The 23,168-nt window shown below is 39.6% G+C and overlaps 1 protein-coding gene across 1 annotated transcript in view; it reads left to right on the top strand.

Moving 5' to 3' along the window:
- CLVS1 (clavesin 1) overlaps nt 1–23,168 on the top strand; it is a 144,165-nt gene that overhangs the window by 45,081 nt on the left and 75,916 nt on the right. Inside the window, exon 2 of the mRNA XM_065902649.1 lies at nt 3,457–3,631. Coding sequence (XP_065758721.1) covers nt 3,457–3,631 — 175 coding nt within the window. The remainder of the gene's footprint in view (nt 1–3,456; nt 3,632–23,168) is intronic.

The following is a 23,168-nucleotide window of genomic DNA, read 5'->3' as shown; positions in this document are numbered from 1 at the left end:
GAAAGCAAGAGAACAAGTAGCATCTGAGGTCTTTAAGAGGTAGACCTGGAATCGGTACACTGTCATTTCTGTCACATACAATCAGTTAAAGCAAGTCACATGGCCAAAGAGCAAGAAATACACTTTATTATCAATGAGGTCAACCACAAGCTAGTGGGTGGATGCTCAGATAAGTGAAGAATTGGAATCAGTAATGCAATCTATTATATCCTTACTTCCTGAAACACTATCCTCTCCCCCTTTTAAAGAACACAGTACTATTGTGCTCCGCTCATTTTCTTTTTCCTTAACCCTTTTTCTTCAACCTCAGTACTGTATGTAAGCTTCACAAAAGGTTTAGCTTTTCTAAGTGTCCCTATTCTCTCCATGTGTGTACTCTTTCTAAGAAAGCTAATCCAGGATCAGACTCTCAAATTCCCCAATGGTCATCTGCAGTTTACCACTGAGTATATCCACATTTTCCTTTGGAACTGCCTAAACTCACAACCTTTGGTCTATGCTCCACTTAAATCAATGTTTCTTTCCAATACAAGGCAGTATCTCTAAAGACTTGAGTCTTTAGATCATATATGATACGAATGCAAAGAAACAAAAAATCAAAGCCCAATGAAAACTAACTCTACATTAATAGGAATTTGACATCTCTAAAATTTAGAAGAGACTATATCTAAAAGAAAATGATTATGATGAGAACAGTATCAAACACCAATTCCTATGAGAAATGGTTAAAGTTATTAATTTTTTTCAATCCAGAGATTATATGGCACATTAAAACCACCATGTTTAGATAATATAGTGTCTGGTATAGGAGGACCTGGGGCTTCCCAGGTAGCTCAGTGGTAAAGAATCTGCCTGCCAATGCAGGAGATTCAGGTTCAAGCCCTGGGTCAGGAAGATCCTCTGGAGGAGGAAATGGCAACCCACTCCGGTATTCTTGCCTGGGAAATCTCATGGACAGAGGAGTCTGGTGGGCTACAGTCCATGGGGTCACAAAGAGTTGGACATGACTTAATGACTAAACAGCAATAACAGAAGGATCTGAGGGGTTGTTTTTGGTAGCAGAACACTCAGTGGTCAGATTTGGGGAGGAAAAGTTTTGCTTGATATAAGGAAGACATTTTTAGTAAGAACTGTACAGAAACAAAATGGGCTGCTACCTGTATTTTTCACATGTCACTCTTATTTCCTGAAATGCTTTTTCCTTTACTTCTTGTCCAAAATCCTATTTACCCTTCAAGGCTTATCCCAAGCTTTAATTCCTCTATAAATTCCTGATTACTCAAATTTTATTGACCTCTTTCAACTCATGTTTCTAATCTCTTACCCTACTCCAATTAAATTAAGTGATCTTTGAAAGTAGAAATCTGACATACTATTTTATAACTTCAATTATTAAGCAGAGCTCTGAGCTTATAATAGCCATTCAGTAAATTCTTACTGGTTTACTAGTTTTTTGTTTGTTTGTGTTTTATTTAAGTATAGAAGATTTACAATATTATGTTAATTTCAGTTGTACAACATAGTGATGTGGTTTGGGGATTTTTTTGCAGATTATATTCCATTATAGATTATGACAAGATAATGGATATAATTCTTTGTGCTATACAGTAAGATCCTTGATGTGAATCTATTTTATGTATAGTAGTTTGTATCTGTTAATTCCATATTTGATTACATATTGTCTGATTTCCAATCTGCAATCATTAGATTTGATTAGAATTTGAATCAGATTGAAATGTTCCATAATCTGATCATTTCACTTGATTTCACAAGTGGATGTGCTCAGTCGCTCAGTCGAGTCAGACTCTTTGCAGCCCCATGGACTGTAGCCATTAGGTGCCTCTGTGGAAATTTCCATGCAAGAATCCTAGAGTGGGGTGCCGTTTCCTATTCCAGAGGATCTTCTCAACTCAGGGATTGAACCCACATCTCTTGTGTCTCCTGCATTGACAAGTGGATTCTTTACCACCAGGGCCACCTGCAAAGTCCCACAGAAGGGTACAGTTTCTGATTTTAATGCTAGACTGAAGGAATAGATTTTGCCATCACTTAACATCCAGGCTTATATTTTAAAAAAAATTAAAACCCACTGAATTTAGAGATCCTATAAGATCTTAAATTATTAGCACAAATAATTTGCTTGGAGAATTAGCAAAATATGCTATCATTTCTTTGTATCTGGAAATTATTTAAAACAAAAATCAACTGGTAACTGAGAATATATGATGCGGAAAAACACACACAATGCTAAAGAACTGTAACTCCAGTTTGTAGTCAGGTCTCCCTGTTGTCATAGTTACCAATGTACTAAGCAGACTCCTTCCTGAATCACACTGCAAACCTTCAATGAAAATAAATGACTCTTCAAGCTTTATTTTTCTCTATCCATGAACTGAGCCTACAAAATAGCATTGATCACATAGTTTTTTGTTTTTTGTTTTTTTACATTTTGAGGAAGACTTTCAACATACAAAAGGAATAAGAGGTTTAATCAAAACAAGTGCCCCTGATGAAGGTCTTACCTCATTTGCTCAGCAATTCATTAAGTAGGTAGGTTTTGGGGACACAACTACAATCATGGCCCAGGATGGAGAGACAAATAAGAGATGCATTTCAATGAAATGCAATCAGCGTTGCACTGAAAGCAGAGAATAGAGATTCGTGGAAACATAAAAGAGAGACATCTCATAAAGTTTGGACTTCTGGTGCAGTCAGATCAAAGGGAGGGTCCATCCTGGGATTCTCAGTGTATTGTTCCTATGAAATTTATTTATTTGGGGGGATGGTGGTGGTGAATAGACTTTATTTTTTCTTCTTTTTTTAATTTTATCATTGGAGAATAATTGCTTTACAATGTTGTGTTACTTTCTGCTATACAACAAAGTGAATCAGCTATATGTATACATATATCCCTTCCCGCTGGAGCCCCCTTCCCACCCACCCCATCACACCCCGTAAGTCACCACAGAGCACTGATCCGAGCTCCTTGTGCTACACGGCAGATCCCCACTAGCTAGCTATTTTACACACGGTAGTGTACATATGCCAATGCTACTCTCTCAGCTCATCCCACCCTCCCCTTCCTGAGATGTGTCCACATTCTCTGTGGCTGCGTCTCTACTCCTGTCCTGCAAATAGGTTCATCAGTTTCATGCATCATTTTCATGTGTTAATATGTGATATTTGTTTTCCTTTTTCTGACTTACTTCACTGTGTATGACAGGCTCTAGGTCCATCCACATCACCACAAATGACCCAATTTCACTGCTTTTCATGGCTGAGTGTATTCCATTGTGTATATGTTTGGTCACAGTATTCCTAGTCACTTTGGGTAGAGGACACCGGTGTTGCCTGCAGGCTGGGCTCAAGGAGCACAGTGAGCTGGCGAGGGCTCCACACACAGAGTTCTATCATCTGCTGATATTCACGCTCTGCCTCCTTCTGCTTTGGCTGTAGGAACTCCTTCACAGACATCCTCCGGGCCATCCTGCTGTCACTGGAAGTCCTTATTGAAGATCCGGAGCTGCAGATAAACGGTTTCATTTTAATTATAGACTGGAGTAATTTCTCCTTCAAACAAGCCTCCAAACTGACACCTTCAATCCTCAAACTAGCCATCGAAGGGCTGCAGGTAAGTTCACTGAATGTACTAGCACCTTACGAGACTGTATGTGACTATGTGCTCTTTTCTTATTGCAACTAAAGTAATATTTGTCTTTGAGAATGGAAAAAGAAAATTTCGATAAAATCTACCTGTGAGTACTCTATTTTTATCCCAGCCTCAGTTTAGATGCTGTTGTTGTTGTTTTTAAATTAGACTCCATTTTCATTAACAGCTATAAATTACGGTTTCCACGGGTACAAATTACCTACTGTAGCAATTATGAAGAAAGCTTGGGGATGTTTAGCCAAATCCACCTGAGAGTTCACAAAAATTAAAGCTAGAAAACATCTGCTTTATGAGAGTGCTCTTACAGTGTGGTGGCATGGAAGCTTTTCGGGGTTTCTGGGAGCATCTCTGCACACGAAAATGTGCCTGGTGGGTCCTTACTCCCCCAGATGCTATATGCCAAGGTGTGTGTACTAAAGGCTATCACTTCTGGGCAGATAAAGGAAGCAAGCAGAACTCTACTTCCTGTTTGTATGACCAGTCATCAGAACCTTGGGGAAAAGGGCTTTTGTGCTGTGTAGAGGTTAGGGAGTCAGTCCCTTGGGTTCCTTCTGCTTAAACGACCAGTGATTCTGTGAAAACTAAGTCAGAGGGGCAATGCTGCTTAACTTTGTTAAACATTACAACACAAAAGAAAAGGCATACAGGGAGATTCAGAACCAGCACAGAGGAAACTCATACCCATTCTTCATTCTGTAGGAAGATTGACTCAATGGAGTGACTCCCCTCCCAACAGCCTGCAGTTACATGCAGCTATGTAGACAGCAAAATACGTGTTAATTTTCAGATCAGGCAGCCAGTACTCAAGCTCTTCAAAATACAAGACTAGGAAATCCATTTCGATCCCCTATCCTACTCCAATGTAATGAGTAATTGATGCGCCTGCTTCTTAAACTGTGGCTGATTCACATTAGACTTCCGGCAGATATGTAGCACTTGTTGGGCTTCTGATGAATTTATATTTATTGAATGGATCTTATTTTGTTGAAAGGATTTCCTGTTTCAGAACAGGGGCAAGTACACGCTGTTCCAAGAATGCCACATGGTCCTGGGGAGCTACATCATGCAGTGTGTTGGCGGCACATTTTTAAAGTTTCTTTTGCATTTCTAGATTACAGTGTATCCTGCCTTGCCCTAAAAATCTCACTCACAGACTTTTCTGTCCTTTACTGCCAATCATTTTCTCTTAGTTCCCTTTTTCTCCACCATCCTCTCTTTTAAGCCTCTGAACATCTGATCTCTCTCTCTCTAAAGCTTTTATCAAATGGAGTTTTAAAGTAAGCTGCAAGGTTTATTTCATACCCTATAATTACACTGGCCATATCTTTGGGATTTTCTGTGGTAGTACAAGCTTCATGCATTTTTATCTTTCTAAAAAGAGACAATTCATTACATGTGTAAATAGCTGTGATTCAAGTTCTATGTAATTATAAGATTTTTTCATAAATCAGGAAGAAAATGTACATTTTCCAACCCTGTGTTCCAATTCTTCTTTCTGGAAATGGTGTGGATTATATAACATGTCCCCTGCCAACTTCTCTAGGCTGATGTGGGTCTTACTGAGTTAATGCATGTGAGTGTGTTTTAAAACATAGAGTTGTACATACATTTGTAAGGTATTTTACAAGAAATACTAGATGACTTTTTGTGGGGCAAGGCAAGCCTACCTGGGCCTTCTCTTGTCATGTACCAGGGATGAATTCCACAATGTCCCATAGCTCTGACTAAAGAAGAGCCTCTGCTGGGAGGAGGGGAGATGCACAAGGACAGGATCAGAGTGAACAGGTACTTCCTCCCATCATCTCTCAGAGCAATGACCTGGACTTCTGTTGCTTAGCAATGTAAACTTCCTTGACTGGGGGAGAGTGTCAGGTCAATCAGGGTGGATTGGGATGCAGATTTTTCTGCAAATTCTCCCTGCCCAGACACTAAATACCTGAGATAGAAAGGTGCAGTCTTTCCGAGAGAAGAAAGTCAGTGGTCCCTGAAGAAGCTGAACTTGGGTGTGGCTCTGTCTGGGATCTGGGTTTCCTGTCCTAATAGTGTTGGCTTGGTTCCTGCCCCACACTTGGTGGCCATCTCTGGCCAGCCACTGGCAACTTCTCACTCCAGGCCATCCTCTCTCAGGCTCTGTGGACATTCAGATGCCATGGTCACCTCTCTTCCAGCTCTGCCAGGGAACTTTCTTCACTGCAGCAGTTGGTTCCATACACACTGCTACCAATAATTGCTTCTGGCATTTCAAAATGTCTGAACTGTTAGGAAGCAGAATTCATGCCTTTGTGGTCATGTTATTGTACAAGGAAGAGCCCATACTGGCCTCCATGTGCCAACCATGAAAATTCAAGATAAATTCCACAGCACTTCTGGGATGGGTGAAGGCATCAAGTTTACTGGAGAAAGAAAAAGTCAGTGAGAGATGAGAGGTTGCTGTTGTTCCTTTTACTGCTACACCTTCAGAAAGGCCTAAAGAGGTTTGAGTGTCTTGTAGATAGGCGGGGGAATTCTACCAAACACTTAAAGAAGAGTTAATACCTATCCTTCTCAAACTATTCCAAAAAACTGAAGAGGGAGCACCTCCAAACTCATTCTACAAGGCCAGCATTACCAAAACCAAAGACACTATTAAAAGAAAAAGAGAGGAAGAAAATTAGAGGTCATTATCTCTGATAAATGTAGATGCAAAAATCCTTAAAAAAGTATTAGCAAATTGAATGCCACAATACATTAAATGATAATTCATCATGATCACTGGGCTTTATTCCAGGGAAGCAAGGATAGTTCAATATCTACAAGTTAATCAATGTGATACACCACATTAACCAAATGAAGGATAAAATCACATGATTGTGAGCAGGGGTGGGGAGGGATGAACAGGCACAACACAGAGGAGGTATGACACCATAAAGATTGATACTTATGATTATACACTTATCGAAATGTGTGGAGTGTACACCAAAAGTGAGACACAATGTAAATGATAGGCTTTGTGTGATTATGATGTGTCAATGTAGGTTCATCAGTTGTAATGAAGGTACAACTCTGATGGGGACTGCTGATAATGAGGGAGGCTACTCATGTGTGGGAGCAAAGGATGTGGGAAATCTCTGTCTTTTCCAGCCAATTTTGCTGTGAACATAAAACTGCTCTAGAAAATAAAGCTTTAGTGAAGAAAAGTGCAATTGTACTCAATCATTCAAAGAAAAAGGCATGTGCATAGAACTTTGGTTATTCACATTATAGGCTAAATTAATGAGTTATAATAATAATCATGCAGAAGACTACTCTTTAAGGGATCATCAGATTTTCTACATCAAAATTTACCCTGGATCAGCCAGTCATGAAATTCTAATAATATATATAGTATATATTCCTCCTTTTAGAACAATGGGATATGTCATTGTTTAGACTATTAAGTTGTCCCAGCTACATAGTCTGTGAATATTAGTTCAAAAAAACTTTAGTTAAAATACTAATTTTGAGAATGCCTGGAAGTCATTTTCTCTTATTCTGCTGTTTCATCTCTTAAATGTGGTAAGTAATGTCTAAAAGAGCCATCGTATCCATTCATAACAGTCTGTTTAAATTTTAACCAAACAAAGTAATATTTATGCCACCATTTTAATATAGCAGAGCATTATTCTCAATTCTGCAGGGAAATTCTGGCAGAAAGAACAGCAAGCTGAAGTCCTGTTCTTGAGTTTTGCAATGTTTCCAAAATCAATTTTTGGAATCAGTTCTTATAAATCACTGCCGCCCAACCATTACAATCAACACGCGGCATATATCAATGTTCAGCCAACCCAGATACTTAAAGAATTGACTGTGCCTAAGTGTTTTACTAAGCAAGAGTTATAGGCTATTTACAAAATATTTGGTTCCCTAAGGACCCAGATGTTGTTAAAGGTTTACAGAAGCTTATTTCTGACTCAGCAGAGATTTAGAAAGCAGTCTTTTCTTTTTTTCCCCCCTCATTTCTGTGCTTATGTTATTTTCATCTGCCCAATCGAACACTTTATCAGTTCATTAACTCTTCATTACAGTTCAAGGTTTATGGTATGATTTTTCTTGTTGTTTTGTTAAAAATGGCTTTATAATATTTATATCAACTTTTATTTAAACTCTCCCATGTGAGAGTTGGACCATAAAGAAGGCTGAGCGCCAAAAAATTCATGCTTCACTTTCAAATTGTGGTGCTGGAGAAGACTCTTTAGAGTCCCTGTAGAAGTCTCTTTAGAGTCCCTTGGACAGCAAGGAGATCAAACCAGTCAATTCTAAAGGAAATCAGTCTTGAATACTCTTTGGAAGGACTGATGTTGAAGCTGAAGCTGAAGCTGAAGCTCCAATATTTTGGCCCCCTGATGGGAAGAGCCAACTCAAATGGAAAAGACCTTGATGCTAGGAAAGACTGAGGGCAGGAGGAGAAGGGGGTGACAGAGGATGAGATGGTTGGATGGCATCACCAACTCAATGGACATGAGTTTGAACAACTCCGGGAAAGGAGTGGAAAAGGAGGTCCAATGCTTTCCCAACTCTTAACCCAAAGGTGGGAAGGGATTGGGAGCAGTGCTCAGACGCTCAGCTGCAAACCATTCATCTCCTGGGAAGCCCTTTTCATTAAACTGTTTCCAACCTTCATCCATCCTCTCTTGCCTCCTTCCTGCATCCTGCTCCTCTCATATCCTACTTTTCCATCCCTTTTCCAAAATATACAATGCATTCACTTGCCTTTGGGGAATCCAAAGTGCCCTATTCACTTGGAAGACTAGAACAGTAAAACATCCATAAAGTCACTGGGAAACATAACAGCTCCTGAGGGTAAATGAATGGCAGGAGGTGATCATACTTTTGGAAAGGTTGGTTGGGAAGATGCATTTCAAGTTAGTAGTAGATTCACAACAAATCAATCATCTACGACTCAGACATGAAGGTCCACTGATTCACGGTGTATTTGTTCAACAGAAAATGTGGGTCAGGTATTCTCCTAAACTGGTTGATAGCGGAAAACAAAGCAACCTGGCTTCCCGAAGCTTACATTCTATCATGCAAAGTTTGCAAACCATAAGTCTCAGCATCACCAGGAGCTGGTGAGAAATGTGGAACCTCAGGCAGTACCCCCAAACTTACTAAATCAGTCTGCATTTCAAGTTCTGCATGCAAATTAACATTGGAGAAGCACTGCTCTAATAGATGGTATGGCAGTACAATGCAATGGATCTCACCCATAAATGCACAGACTCCCCTAGAGTGTTTGTTACAACCCACATCCCTTGTCCCTATTCCCAGTTTCTGATTCCATAGGTCTGGAGCAGAGTTCATGAGCTTACACTTCAAAAATGTTCCCAGATCTGCTGCTGGTGGTCCAACCAGATGATGTAGGTGAGAGTCGAGTCCGACTCTTTGGACTTTAGTCCCGGCTCTGCCACCCAAAGACCTCAGGCGAGTCATTTATCTCTATCAGCTCTAGTTTTGTTGTCTGTAAAGATGTGGTGGTAAAACAGAACTACCTCACTGGTTTACGGTAGAAATTAAACATCACGTGAAAAGTGCCTGGGCCACAGATTGTAGCCCGCCAGGCTCCTCTGTCCATGGGATTTCCCAGGCAAGAATAATGGAGAGGGCTGCCATTTCCTTCTCCAGGGGATCTTCCTAACCCAGGGATTGAACCCAAATCTCCTGTGTCTCATGCAATGGCAGACAAATTCTTTCTCTGTTGCCTCAACTTTTCAAAGTTTGAAATTAGATCTCACAAGCTGTCCACTGGACCCAAACAAGGGTGCTCCCTTCCCACCTCAGTCAATGGCTTGGGTCCAGTTTGGTGTCACCTGTTCCGACACTAGCACTTGAGGTGCCTTCTTTCTGTTTGCGTGTTGCGATCTCTTTAATCCTCACCAAAATCTGCTCCCAAAGCCTCTACAGTTGAATGGTTAATGGGGTTGAATTTCATGTCTTTCACACTTCAGGACTCTTTTCATCAGTAACATTTACAGTCTTTGATCGATTCTTACACTTTCCACATATTAAAGAATATTAGATACAAATAAATGGAAGGGAAATGGTATTTTGCATATATTTTGCCAAGAAGATTCTTAATTCATTCTGAATACTCCAGGGATGCCTGAAGAACATTTTCCTCTAAACAAACTACCCTTTACCTTCTCAGGCCACAAAGCTACAATCCTGAGTTTGCAATAGTAGAATATGTTATTACAGAAATATTAGAGGAATAAAATGTCCCCTGTAATGCTCTACCTTGTTAAGTATCCATTAAACTCAGGAAGATGATTAGAGGTAATGACACTCCAGTGATGCTGATGGCAGATAGGACGGCCCATTTAAAACAGTTCCAATTAAACAGGTCTATCTCTGGCATGTTGTTGATAAAGGGTTTTTCTGGACTCTCATGCATTGTAGACCTGGCCAATGCTTGGATTCATCCATTCAAGAAACCGTAACGAACTATAGAAATGATCCCTGAAACCATTACTAAGACTTGACTTTGAGTCAGTCACAAAAATAAACAGATGTTGTCCCTACTCTCAGCAAGTCATCATTCAGAGGAGAGACAGCTCTATAAGCAAATGATGAAAACGATGTTGCATGTGCAAGAAGGGAGATACACACCAGGTTAATACAATCCAAGTTCAGGCAGGAGGAGTTAGGAATGGCCTCTTGAGTAAAGCCACATCTTGACTGACTCTTAACAGGTGAATGCGGAAGAGCCAAGTGAAAGTAGGCTGGGAGAAATCTCAGGCAAAGAAGGTATTATGGGCAAAAATACAGAGGCAAGGTGTTTCTGTTGTTTAGTCATTAAGTCGTGTCCAACTCTTTGTGACCCCATAGACTGTAGCCCTCCAGGCTCCTCTGTTCGTGGGATTTCCCAGGCAAGAATACTGGAGTGGGTTGCCATGCCCTTCTCCAGGGGATCTTCCCAACCGAGGTATCAAACTTGTGTCTCCGGCACTGGCAAATGGATTCTTTACCACTGAGCCAACCAGAGGCAAGACCACAGAGGCAAGACCTCAGTCAATAAGAGAGAAAGAAACAATCAAATTCCTAATCCTGGCACACACCAGGACTCCCTGTGCCATGCTAAGGAGCTTGGTCTCCTTCTGTGGGTGTTGAGGGCCACTGAACATCTTGAAGCAGGATGACAATACAGATTGATGCTTCTCATGGGATCAATTTGGCAGATATGAGCAGAGAAGAGTCAAATGTGGGGAACCAAATAAAAGACAACTCCAATCATTCAAGTAAGAAGTAAGAGGTTAAACTAGAAGTGACCAAAAGATTTCAATAACTACATAGGAAGTCAAGTAAGGCAATGATTGGTTGTTGGATGCTTGAGAATGGAGAGTGAAGATGGAGGAGATGAAGCTTGGATGTGCAGCTTGGGTGAAGGATAGGGGTGGTGCCAACCAGTGAGATGGTGAAAACGGAAGGAGGCAGGTGTAGGAGAGAATAAGCCCTTGACAACACTGGCCTACACCATTCTTACAACACTTTTTATCACCCAGTGCTGCAAATCTGTAACTTTACCTTCATCGAAATAGCCTTAGTGCTTATGTCAGGGATGGAAAAACAGGCTTGCCCTCACATACTAAATCTAAACAACTGAAAAGCAGCTCAGGAAAAAAGAATGCTGGCACTGATTTGTGATGGTTCCTTTCACTGTAGATCGTAAATAGCAAGTCTGCCGCACATCCTGGGCTTCCCAGGTGGCTCAGTGGTAAAGAACATGCCTGCCAATGCAGGAGACACAGGAGACATGGTTTCAATCCCTGGATCAGGAAGATTCCCTGGAGGAGGAAATGGGAACCCACTCCAGCATTCTTGTCTGGGAAAGCCCATGGACCGGGAGCCTGGAGGGCTACAGTCCACAGGGTCTCAAAGAGTCAGACATGACTGAGCACACACACACACTCCCTGACCTGGGTATTCTAGCTAAATTGAGGGACAGTTTTGTGTTCATGGTACAAGAAATAAGGAGAATAACCATAGGGTGAGATAGCATCTTGATGAAGCTCATTATCTCTACTCTAGGTTAAAAATAATCAAACTGGTGATGATGATGGTGGTGGTGATGATGATACTTATCGTTAGTCTGGCACTTAAACCACCTTCACCCAGTGCCTTATTTGACTCTCTCGACAGCCCTTGATTTTCCCAAGTGGCACTAGTGGTAAAGAACTTGCCTGCCAGAGCAGGAGATGTAAGAGATGAGAGTTCAATCCCTGGGTTGAGAATATCCCCTGGAGAAGGGCATGGCAACCCACTCCAGTATTCTTGCCTGAAGAATCCCATGGACAGAGGAGCCTGAAGGGCTGCAGTCCATGGGTCGCAGGAAGTCAGAGACAGCTGAAAGTGACTTAGCATGTACAGCCCTTGGTAATAAGCAGAGCAGGAGAATAACATATCATCACTTAAAAAAAAAAAACAACCCACAAAAACCCAGGAAAGATTGACTGGATTGATCAGTGAAGCATCAGTTCTTAATAAGATTTTAGTTGCCTTGGAGACCAACTAAAGACCTCAGACTTTTTGTTGCATCTCACAAGAGAAGGTGGAACTTGTAAGAATAAATAGCTGATAAAGTGCAGTCTCCATTTACATCCATTTACATCAAAGTAAAGGATTTGTTGTTAAGAAGCCAATAAGAATAGTTAACTCATTTCAGCTCAAAGATAATTTTTCAAAGTGCAGTATTTTGTTTTTATACTTAGAAGGGTCTAATTTTTACACAATAAACTTTTTATTGATGTGTTAATATACATCCAGAGTACTACCCAAATTGTAAGCATGCAGCAAAGTGAATTTTCAGAAAATGAAAACATTTAAGTAACCAAAAACAGATTAAGAAAAAGAATACTGCCAGTTATTCAGAGGTTCCTCCTTCCCCCAACTCAGTAGCTGACTCCCAAAGGTAGCTAACATCTCTACTAGCTTTGTTTGTAGTGATGCTTCCTAAGGCCCACTTGATTTTGCATTCCAGGATGTCTGGCTCTAGGTGAGTGACCACACCATTGTGGTTATCTGGGTCATGCAGAACTTTTCTTCTGTGTATTCTTGCCACCTCTTCTTTATATCTTCTGCTTCTGTTAGGTCCATACTATTTCTGTCCTTTATTGTGCTCATCTTTGCAAGAAACGTTCCCTTGATATCTCTAATTTTCTTGAAGAGATCTCTAGTCTTTTCCATTCTATCGTTTTCCTATTTTTCTTTGCATTAGTCACTTAGGAAGGCTTTCTTATCTCTGCTTGCTATTCTTTGGAACTCTGTATTCAAATGGGTATATCTTTCCCTTTCTCCTTTGCCTTTAGCTTCTCTTCTTTTCTCAGCTTTTTCTAAGGCCTCTTCAGACAGCCATTTTGCCTTTTTGCATTTCTTTTTCTTGGGGATGGTGTTGAATATGCAATATGCAGCATCAAATAAGTGTTACAAAATACCTGCATTAAATGTATACACTTTACTCTTAAGAGAATCTCTCAAACTTTCCCTTGGAGCCCATTTATTTTCTTAATTTGGTCACGTGGTTTCCAAACTCACCACGTGTTAGCAGTCTCTAACAAGAATTTGGTCGAGGGGCTAATTCATATTGACATATAGACCATTTCAAGAAATAACAGCTGTCATCCAGGGAAGAAATACAAAGAAGATTAAAAATTTTTACTACCAAAACTAGAAAGCACCATGCTTGTGGCCATTCTGCATGGAGCTGAATGTACCTAAGAGCATCATATACTGTGGAGCCAGATCATGGTGCACAGTTGTGATCCTGAGCTATCGGAAAAGTTTTAATCGCTTTCAACAAGTGATATTGAAGACACCATGGAAATGTGTAAATAGTAGAGAGAGATTTTCCTCTATAATAGTTATAATGTGATATAGAAAATTTTACAGTTTAAGAGACACTTAGTCACCAGTATAATGTAGGAATCCTAGAAATTATTAATTTTTTTGAGTTTTAAAGATGTATTATTACAGTGAAAATAGCTTCTACATAACCAAGACAAAGCTCTTTAAAGGTTTATATTTCTTAAATAGGAGAACAACAGATGCTTTCAGCACTTACAGCTGTTGAAATCTGTGATTCTCTCAACTCGACTTCCACTCCCAAACTCCACTACTGGGGGTTCATTATACATGTTCAGTATATAAAAAAAAATCTTTTAAAAATACTGGTGATACTGGAAAGTAATTCAGTTCAGTTCAGTTACTCAGTCACTTTGCCACCCCATGGACTGCAGCACACCAGACTTCCCTGTCCATCACCAACTCCTGGAGCTTGCTCAAACTCATGTCCATTAAGTCAGTGATGCCATCCAATCATCTCATCCTCTGTCATCCCCTTCTCTTCCTGCCTTCAGTTGTTCCCAGCATTAGGGTCTTCTCCAATGAGTCAGTTCTTCACACCAAGTGGCCAAAGTATTGGAGCTTCAGCTTCAGCATCAGTCCTTCCAATGAATATTTAAGACTGATTTCCTTTAGGATTGACTGACTTGATCTCCTTGCTGTCCAAGGGACTCTCAAGAGTCTCCACTAACATCAAAAATTTCAAAAGCATCAATTTTTCAGCACTCAGCTTTCTTTATAGTTCAACTCTCACATCCACACATGACTATTGAAAAAAACCATAGCTTTGACTAGATAAACCTCTGTCAGTGAAGTAGTGTCTCTGCTTTTTTAATATGGTGTCTAGGCTGGTCACAGTTTTTCTTCTAAGGAGCAAGTGTTTTTAATTTCAAGGCTGCTGTCACCATCTGCAGTGATTTTGGAGCCCAAGAAAATAAAGTCTCTCACTGTTTCCATTGTTTCTTCATCTATATGCCATTAAGTGATGGAACAGAATGCCATGATCTTTATTTTTTGAATGTTGAGTTTTAAGCCAGCCTTTTCACTCTCCTCTTGTACCTATATCAAGAGGTTCTTTAGTTCTTCTTCGCTTTCTGCCATAAGGGTGGTATCATCTGCATATCTGAGATTATTGATATTTCTCCCAGCAATCTTGATTCCAGCCTGTGCTTCATCTAGTCCCGCATTTTGCATGATGTACTCTAAACAGAATTTAAATAAGCAAGGTGATACTATACAGCCTTGACGTACTCCTTTCCTGATTTGGAACCAGTCCATTGGTCCATGTTTGGTTCTAACTGTTGCTTCTTGACCTGCATACAGATTTCTCAGGAGGCAGGTAAGGTAGTCTGGTTCCCATCTTTTGAAGAATTTTCCACACTTTGTTGTGATCCACACAGTCAAAACCTATATCGCAGTCAACGAAGTAGATGTTTTTCTGTAACTCTCGTGCTTTTTCTATGATCCAACGGATGTAGGCAACTTGATCTCTGGTTCCTCTGCTTTTTCTAAATCTAGGTTAAACATCTGGAAGTTCATGGTTCATGTACTTTTGAGGCCTAGCTTGGAGAAGTTTGAATATTACTTTGCTAGCGTGTGAGATGAGTGCAATTGTGTGGCAGTTTGAACATTCTTTGACATTGCCTTCCTTTGGGATTGTAATGAAAATCGACCTTTTCCAGTCGTGTGGCCACTGCTGAGTTTTCCAAATTTACTGGCATATTGAGTGCAGCACTTTCACAGCATCATCTTTTAGGATTTGAAACAGTTCAGCTGAGATTTCATCACCTCCATTAGCTTTGTTCGAAGTGATGCTTCCTAAGGCCCACTTGACTGGTGAGTGAAAATAAGAAAAATGCAAACTACACACAACCCTACACAGAAATAAATCTTTTAAACCTGGACATCTGGTCTTTTCACTTGATAGCACACAGTAAAGAGTATTTCAGCTCTTTAAACATTTTACTTCAATGTCATTTTATAATGACTGCATCATGTGCCATTGCTCAATTATATGATAATGTATTAACTAATTCCCAAGTGCTGAATATTTAGAAAGTTCTCAATTGTCTCAGTATTGTGTAAATTCCTGACATCAACATTCCTTTAGCTGATTTCTTGGCTACATGAATCATTGCCTTAGGATTAACTTCTAGAGGTGAAATGTATCTTGAAGATGTTCTACAGAAGTTTTTTTTTTTTTTTTTTAATTCATCAGCAAAGTACAAGATGGTCTGCTCCTGAACCAAAATCACTTCTGGGTATCAAACATAAGTCTGCATCTATTTGTAGCCTCCCTACAATGCCTCCACCATACAACCCCCCCTTTTTTTTTTCAGTGGGTTTTGTCATACATTGATAGGAATCAGCCATAGAGTTACATGCATTCCCCCCCCATCCCGATCCCCCCCTCCCACCTCCCTCCCCACCCGATTCCCCTGGGTCCTCCCAGCCCACCAGGCCCGAGCACTTGACTCATGCATCCAGCCTGGGCTGGTGATCTGTTTCACCATAGATAATATACATGCTGTTCTTTCAAAACATCCCACCCTCACCTTATCCCACAGAGTTCAAAAGTCTGTTCTGTACTTCTGTGTCTCTTTTTCTGTTTTGCATATAGGGTTATCGCCACCATCTATCTAAATTCCGTATATATGTGTTAGTATACTGTAATGTTCTTTATCTTTCTGGCTTACTTCACTCTGTATAATGGGCTCCAGTTTCATCCATCTCGTTAGAATTGATTCAAATGAATTCTTTTTAATGGCTGAGTAATATTCCATGGTGTATATGTACCACAGCTTCCTTATCCATTCGTCTGCTGATGGGCATCTAGGTTGCTTCCATGTCCTGGTTATTATAAACAGTGCTGCGATGAACATTGGGGTGCACGTGTCTCTTTCAGATCTGGATTCCTCAGTGTGTATTCCCAGAAATGGTATTGCTGGGCCATATGGCAGTTCTATTTCCAGTTTTTTAAGAAATCTCCACACTGTTTTCCATAGTGGCTGTACTAGTTTGCATTCCCACCAACAGTGTAAGAGGGTTCCCTTTTCTCCACACCCTCTCCAGCATTTATTGCTTGTAGACTTTTGGATAGCAGCCATCCTGACTGGTGTGTAATGGTACCTCATTGTGGTTTTGATTTGCATTTCTCTGGTAATGAGTAATGTTGAGCATCTTTTCATGTGCTTGTTAGCCATCTGGATGTCTTCTTTGGAGAAATGTCTGTTTAGTTCTTTGGCCCATTTTTTGATTGGGTCATTTATTTTTCTGGAATTGAGCTTCAGGAGTTGCTTGTATATTTTTGAGATTAACCCTTTATCTATTTCCTTATTTGCTATTATTTTCTCCCAATCTGAGGGCTGTCTTTTCACCTTGCTTGTAGTTTCCTTTGTTGTGCAAAAGCTTTTAAGTTTCATTAGGTCCCATTTGTTTATTTTTGCTTTTATTTCCAATATTCTGGGAGGTGGGTCATAGAAGATCTTGGTGTGATTTATGTCGGAGAGTGTTTTGCCTATGTTCTCCTCTAGGAGTTTTATAGTTTCTGGTCTTACATTTAGATCTTTAGTTGATTTTGAGTTTATTTTTGTGTATGGTGTTAGAAAGTGTTCTAGTTTCATTCTTTTACAAGTGGTTGACCAGTTTTCCCAGCACCACTTGTTAAAGAGGTTGTCTTTTTTCCATTGTATATCCTTGCCTCCTTTGTCAAAGATAAGGTGTCCATAGGTTCGTGGATTTATCTCTGGGCTTTCTATTTTGTTCCATTGATCTATATTTCTGTCTTTGTGCCAGTACCATACTGTCTTGATGACTGTGGCTTTGTAGTAGAATCTGAAGTCAGGCAGGTTGAATCCTCCAGTTCCATTCTTCTTTCTCAAGATTACTTTGGCTATTCGAGGTTTTTTGTATTTCCATACAAATTGTGAAATTATTTGTTCTAGTTCTGTGAAAAATACCGTTGGTAGCTTGATAGGGATTGCATTGAATCTATAGATTGCTTTGGGTAGAATAGCCATTTTGACAATATTGATTCTTTCAATCCATGGACATGGTATGTTTCTCCATCTGTTTGTGTCCTCTTTGATTTCTTTCATCAGTGTTTTATAGTTTTCTATGTATAGGTCTTTTGTTTCTTTAGGTAGATATACTCCTAAGTATTTTATTCTTTTTGTTGCAATGGTGAATGGTATTGTTTCCTTAATTTCTCTTTCTGTTTTTTCATTGTTAGTATACAGGAATGCAAGGGATTTCTGTGTGTTAATTTTATATCCTGCAACTTTATTATATTCATTGATTAGCTCTAGTAATTTTCTGGAAGAGTCTTTAGGGTTTTCTATGTAGAGGATCATGTCATCTGCAAACAGCGAGAGTTTCACTTCTTTTCCTATCTGGATTCTTTTTACGTCTTTTTCTGTTCTAATTGCTGTGGCCAAAACTTCCAACACTATGTTGAATAGTAGTGGTGAGAGTGGGCATCCTTGTCTTGTTCCTGATTTCAGAGGAAATGCTTTCAATTTTTCACCATTGAGGGTGATGCTTGCTGTGGGTTTGTCATATATAGCTTTTATTATGTTGAGGTATGTTCCTTCTATTCCTGCTTTCTGGAGAGTTTTAATCATAAATGAGTGTTGAATTTTGTCAAAGGCTTTCTCTGCATCTATTGAGATAATCATATGGTTTTTATCTTCCAATTTGTTAATGTGGTGTATTATATTGATTGATTTGCAGATATTAAAGAATCCTTGCATTCCTGGGATAAAGCCCACTTGGTCATGGTGTATGATTTTTTTAATATGTTGTTGGATTCTGTTTGCTAGAATTTTGTTAAGGATTTTTGCATCTATGTTCATCAGTGATATTGGCCTGTAGTTTTCTTTTTCTGTGGCATCTTTGTCTGGTTTTGGAATTAGGGTGATGCTGGCCTCATAGAATGAGTTTGGAAGTTTACCTTCATCTGCAATTTTCTGGAAGAGTTTGAGTAAGATAGGTGTTAGCTCTTCTCTATGTTTTTGGTAGAATTCAGCTGTGAAGCCATCAGGTCCTGGGCTTTTGTTTGTTGGAAGATTTTTGATTACAGTTTCGATTTCCTTGCTTGTGATGGTTCTGTTAAGATCTTCTATTTCCTCCTGGTTCAGTTTTGGAAAGTTATACTTTTCTAAGAATTTGTCCATTTCATCCAAGTTGTCCATTTTATTGGCATAGAGCTGCTGGTAGTTTATCTCTTATGATCCTTTGTATTTCAGTGTTGTCTGTTGTGATCTCTCCATTTTCATTTCTAATTTTGTTAATTTGGTTCTTCTATCTTTGTTTCTTAATGAGTCTTGCTAATGGTTTGTCAATTTTGTTTATTTTTTCAAAAAACCAGCTTTTAGCTTTGTTGATTTTTGCTATGGTCTCTTTAGTTTCTTTTGCATTTATTTCTGCCCTAATTTTTAAGATTTCTTTCCTTCTGCTAACCCTGGGGTTCTTCATTTCTTCCTTCTTTAATTGCTTTAGGTGTAGAGTTAGGTTATTTATTTGGCTTTTTTCTTGTTTCTTGGTGTAAGCCTGTAATGCTATGAACCTTCCCCTTAGCACTGCTTTTACAGTGTCCCATAGGTTTTGGGTTCATACAACCCCTTTTTGTTTTAATTTGCTTTGATTACCTTGATTACTACTGAGGTGGAATATTTGTCAATACGTTTTTCTGACCTTTTTTTTATTAAAAATTTTTTTAAATTGGAGGCTAATTACTTTACAATATTGTGGTGATTTTCACCATACATTCACATGAATCAGTCATGGGTGTACATGTGTTCCCCATCCTGAACCTCTCTCCTATCCCATCCCTCAGGGTCATCCCAGTGCACCAGCCCTGAGCACCCTGTCTCATGCATCGAACCTGGACTGGTGATCTATTTCACAGATGATAATAAACATGCTTCAAAGCTATTCTCTCAAATCATCCCACCCTCACCTTCTCCCACAGAGTCTAAAAGTCTGTTCTTTACATCTTTGTCTCTTTTGCTGTCTCACATATAGGGTATCTGACCTTTTTATTATCTTTTTAATGTATCACCTCTTAATATACTTCAACCATTTTTCAGTTGAGGTCTTTAAATTTTGTTTTATTTCTAATTTGTAAGAAACTTTTATTATATAAGGAAATTAACGTTTTCTCAGACGTTACAAATTTTTTTTATAATTTGCATCTATCAGTGAATAGTGTTTATTTTTGCTGTACTTTTTAAAGAAGTTTAAGATGTTTGGTATCCTTGCCTTGAGAACCCCATGAACAGTATGAAAAGGCAAAAAGATAGGACACTGAAAGATGAACAACCTAGATCAGCAGATGCCCAATATGCTACTGGAGATCAGTGGAGAAATAACTCCAGAAAGAATAAAGAGATGGAGCCAAAGCAAAAACAACACCCAGTTGTGGATGTGACTGGTGATGGAAGCAAGGTCTGATGCTGTAAACAGCAATATTGCATAGGAACCTGGAATGTTAGGTCCATGAATCAAGGCAAATTGGAAGTGGTCAAACAGGAGATGTCAAGAGAGAATGTCGATATTTTAGGAATCAGCAAACTGAGCTGGACTGACATGGGTGAATTTAACTCAGATAACCATGATATCTACTATTGTGGGCAAGAATCCCTCAGAAGGAATGGAGTAGCCATCATAGTCAACAAAAGAGTCTGAAATCCTGTACTTGGATGCAATCTCAAAAATGACAGAATGATCTCTGTTCATTTCCAAGGGAAGTCATTCAATATCAGAGTAACCCAAGTCTATGCCCCAACCAGGAACGCTGAAGAAGCTGAAGTTGAACGATTCTAAGAAGACCTACAAGACCTTCTAGAACTAACACTCAAAAAAGATGTCCTTTTCACTACAGGGGTCTGGAATGCAAAGGTAGAAAGTCAAGAAACACCTAGAGTAACAGGCAAATTTGGCCTTGTAGTATGGAATGAAGCAGGGAAAAGGTTAATAGAGTTTTACCAAGAGAACGCACTGGTCATAGCAAATACCCTCTTCCAACAACACAAAAGAAGACTCTACACATGGACATCACCAGATGGTCAACACTGAAATCAGATTGATTATATTCTTGGCAGCCAAAGATGGAGAAGCTCTATACAGTCAGCAAAAACAAGACTGGGAGCTGACTGTGGCTCAGATAATGAACTCCTTATTGGCAAATCCAGACTTAAATGGAAGAAAGTATGGAAAAACCACTAGACCACTCAGGTATGACCTAAATCAAATCCCTTATGATTATACAGTGAAAGTGAGAAATAGATTTAAGGGATTAGATCTGATAGATAGAGTGCCTGATGAGCTATGGACGGATGTTCATGACATCCTGATAGGGATCAAGACCATCCCCAAGAAAAAGAAATGCAAAAGAGCAAAATGGCTGTCTGAAGAGACCTTACAAATAGCTGTGAAAACAAGAGAAGTGAAAAGCAAAGGAGAAGAGGAAAGATATACCCATTTGAATGCAGAATTCCAAAGAATAGCAAGCAGAGATAAGAAAGCCTTCCTCAGTGATCAATGCAAAGAAATAGAGGAAAACAACAGAATGGGAAAGACTAGAGATCTCTTCAAGAAAATTAGAGATACCAAGGGAACATTTCATGCAAAGATGGGCTCTATAAAGGACAGAAATGGTAGGGACCTAACAGAAGCAGAAGATATTAAGAAGAAGTGGCAAGAATACACAGAAGATCTGCACAAAAAAGATCTTCACGACCCAGATAATCACAATGGTGTGATCACTCAACTAGAGCCAGACATCCTGGAATGTGAAGTCAAGTGGGCCTTAGGAAGCATCACTACGAAAAAAGCTAGTGGAGGTGATGGAATTCCAGTTGAGCTATTTCAAATCCTAAACGATGATGCTGTGAAAGTCCTGCTTTCAATATGTCAGCTAATTTGGAAAACTCAGCAGTGGACACAGGACTGGAAAAGGTCAGTTTTCATTCTAATCCCGAAGAAAGGCAATGCCAAATAATGTTCAAACTACTGCACAATTGCACTCATATCACACGCTAGTAAAGCAGACTCAAAATTCTCCAAGTCAGGCTTCAACAATACGTGAACCATGAACTTGCAGATGTTCAGGCTGGTTTTAGAAAAGGTGGAGGAACCAGAAATCAAATTGCCAGCATCTGTGGGATCATCAAAAAAGCAAGAGAATTCCAGAAAAACATCTATTTCTGCTTTATTGACTATGTCAAAGCCTTTGACTGTGTGGATCACAACGAACTGTGGAAAATTCTGAAAGAGATGGGAATACCAGACCACCTGACTTGCCTCTTGAGAAACCTGTATGCAGGTCAGGAAGCAACAGTTAGAACTGGACATGGAACAACAGACTGGTTCCAAATAGGAAAAGGAGTACATCAAGGCTGTATATTATCACCCTGCTTATTTAACTTATATGCAGAGTATATCATGAGAAACACTGGGCTGGAGGAAGCACAAGCTAGAATCAAGATTGCCAGGAGAAATATCAATAATCTCAGATATGCAGATGACACCACCCTTATGGCAGAAAGTGAAGAAGAACTGAAGAGCCTCTTGATGAAAGTGAAAGAGGAGAGTGAAAAAGTTGGCTTAAAGCTCAACATTCAGAAAATTAAGATCATGGCATCCAGTCCCATCACCTCATGACAAATAGATGGGGAAACAGTGGAAACTGTGGCAGACCTCATTTGGGGGGACTCCAAAATCACTGCAGATGGTGACTATGCCGTGAAATTAAAAGATGCTTACTCCTTGGAAGAAAAGTTATGACCAACCTAGACAGCATATTAAAAAGAAGAGACATTACTTTGCCAACAAAGGTCCATCTAGTCAAGGCTATGGTTTTTCCAGTAGTCATGTATGGATGTGAGAGTTGGAATATAAAGAAAGCTGAGCACTGAAGAATTGATGCTTTTGAACTGTGGTGGTGAAAAAGACTCTTGAGAGTCCCTTGGACTGCAAGGAGATCCAATCAGTCCATCCTAAAGGAGATCAGTCCTGAATATTCATTGGGAGGACTGATATTGAAGCTGAAACTCCAATACTTTGGCTACCTGATGCGAAGAGCTGACATATTTGAAAAGACCCTGATGCTGGGAAAGATTGAAAGGAGGAGGAAAATGGGACGACAGAGGATGAGATGGTTAGATGGCATCACTGACTCAATGGACATGAGTTTGAGTAAACTCTGGGAGTTGGTGATGGATAGAGAGGCCTGGCGTGCTGCAGTTCATGGGGTCGCAGAGAGTCGGACAGGCCTGAGTGACTGAACTGAATTAAAAATGTTCATATGATCAAGTCTGATAAGTAGTCTTCACTAGGGCTTAGAAAGTCTTCTTTTCCCAAATGTTATATAAAGTTCTCAAGTGTTTCCTTCTAGACTTAGATTATTTTTAATTTAACATTTTTATCTATAAGGATTTACAGTGGAATAGGTATAAGGAAGGGGTTTAACTTAATTTTTAAGTTTTTTAATTAATCTTAATCCTAGCTATTGAATAACACACCGTGAAATGCATTTTAGAAGATGGATAAATCTGTGCTGAGGGAATATTAGGGAGCGTGATGACAGAGCCACTAATTCATTTAATTGTTGTTCAGTTGCTAAGTCGGATCTGACTCTTTGTAG

This window comes from Muntiacus reevesi, chromosome 12, assembly GCF_963930625.1.
Source record: "Muntiacus reevesi chromosome 12, mMunRee1.1, whole genome shotgun sequence".
Classification (NCBI taxonomy): domain Eukaryota; kingdom Metazoa; phylum Chordata; class Mammalia; order Artiodactyla; family Cervidae; genus Muntiacus; species Muntiacus reevesi.
Note: the sequence above shows the minus strand (reverse complement) of the source record. Positions and strands in the feature narration are given on the sequence as shown.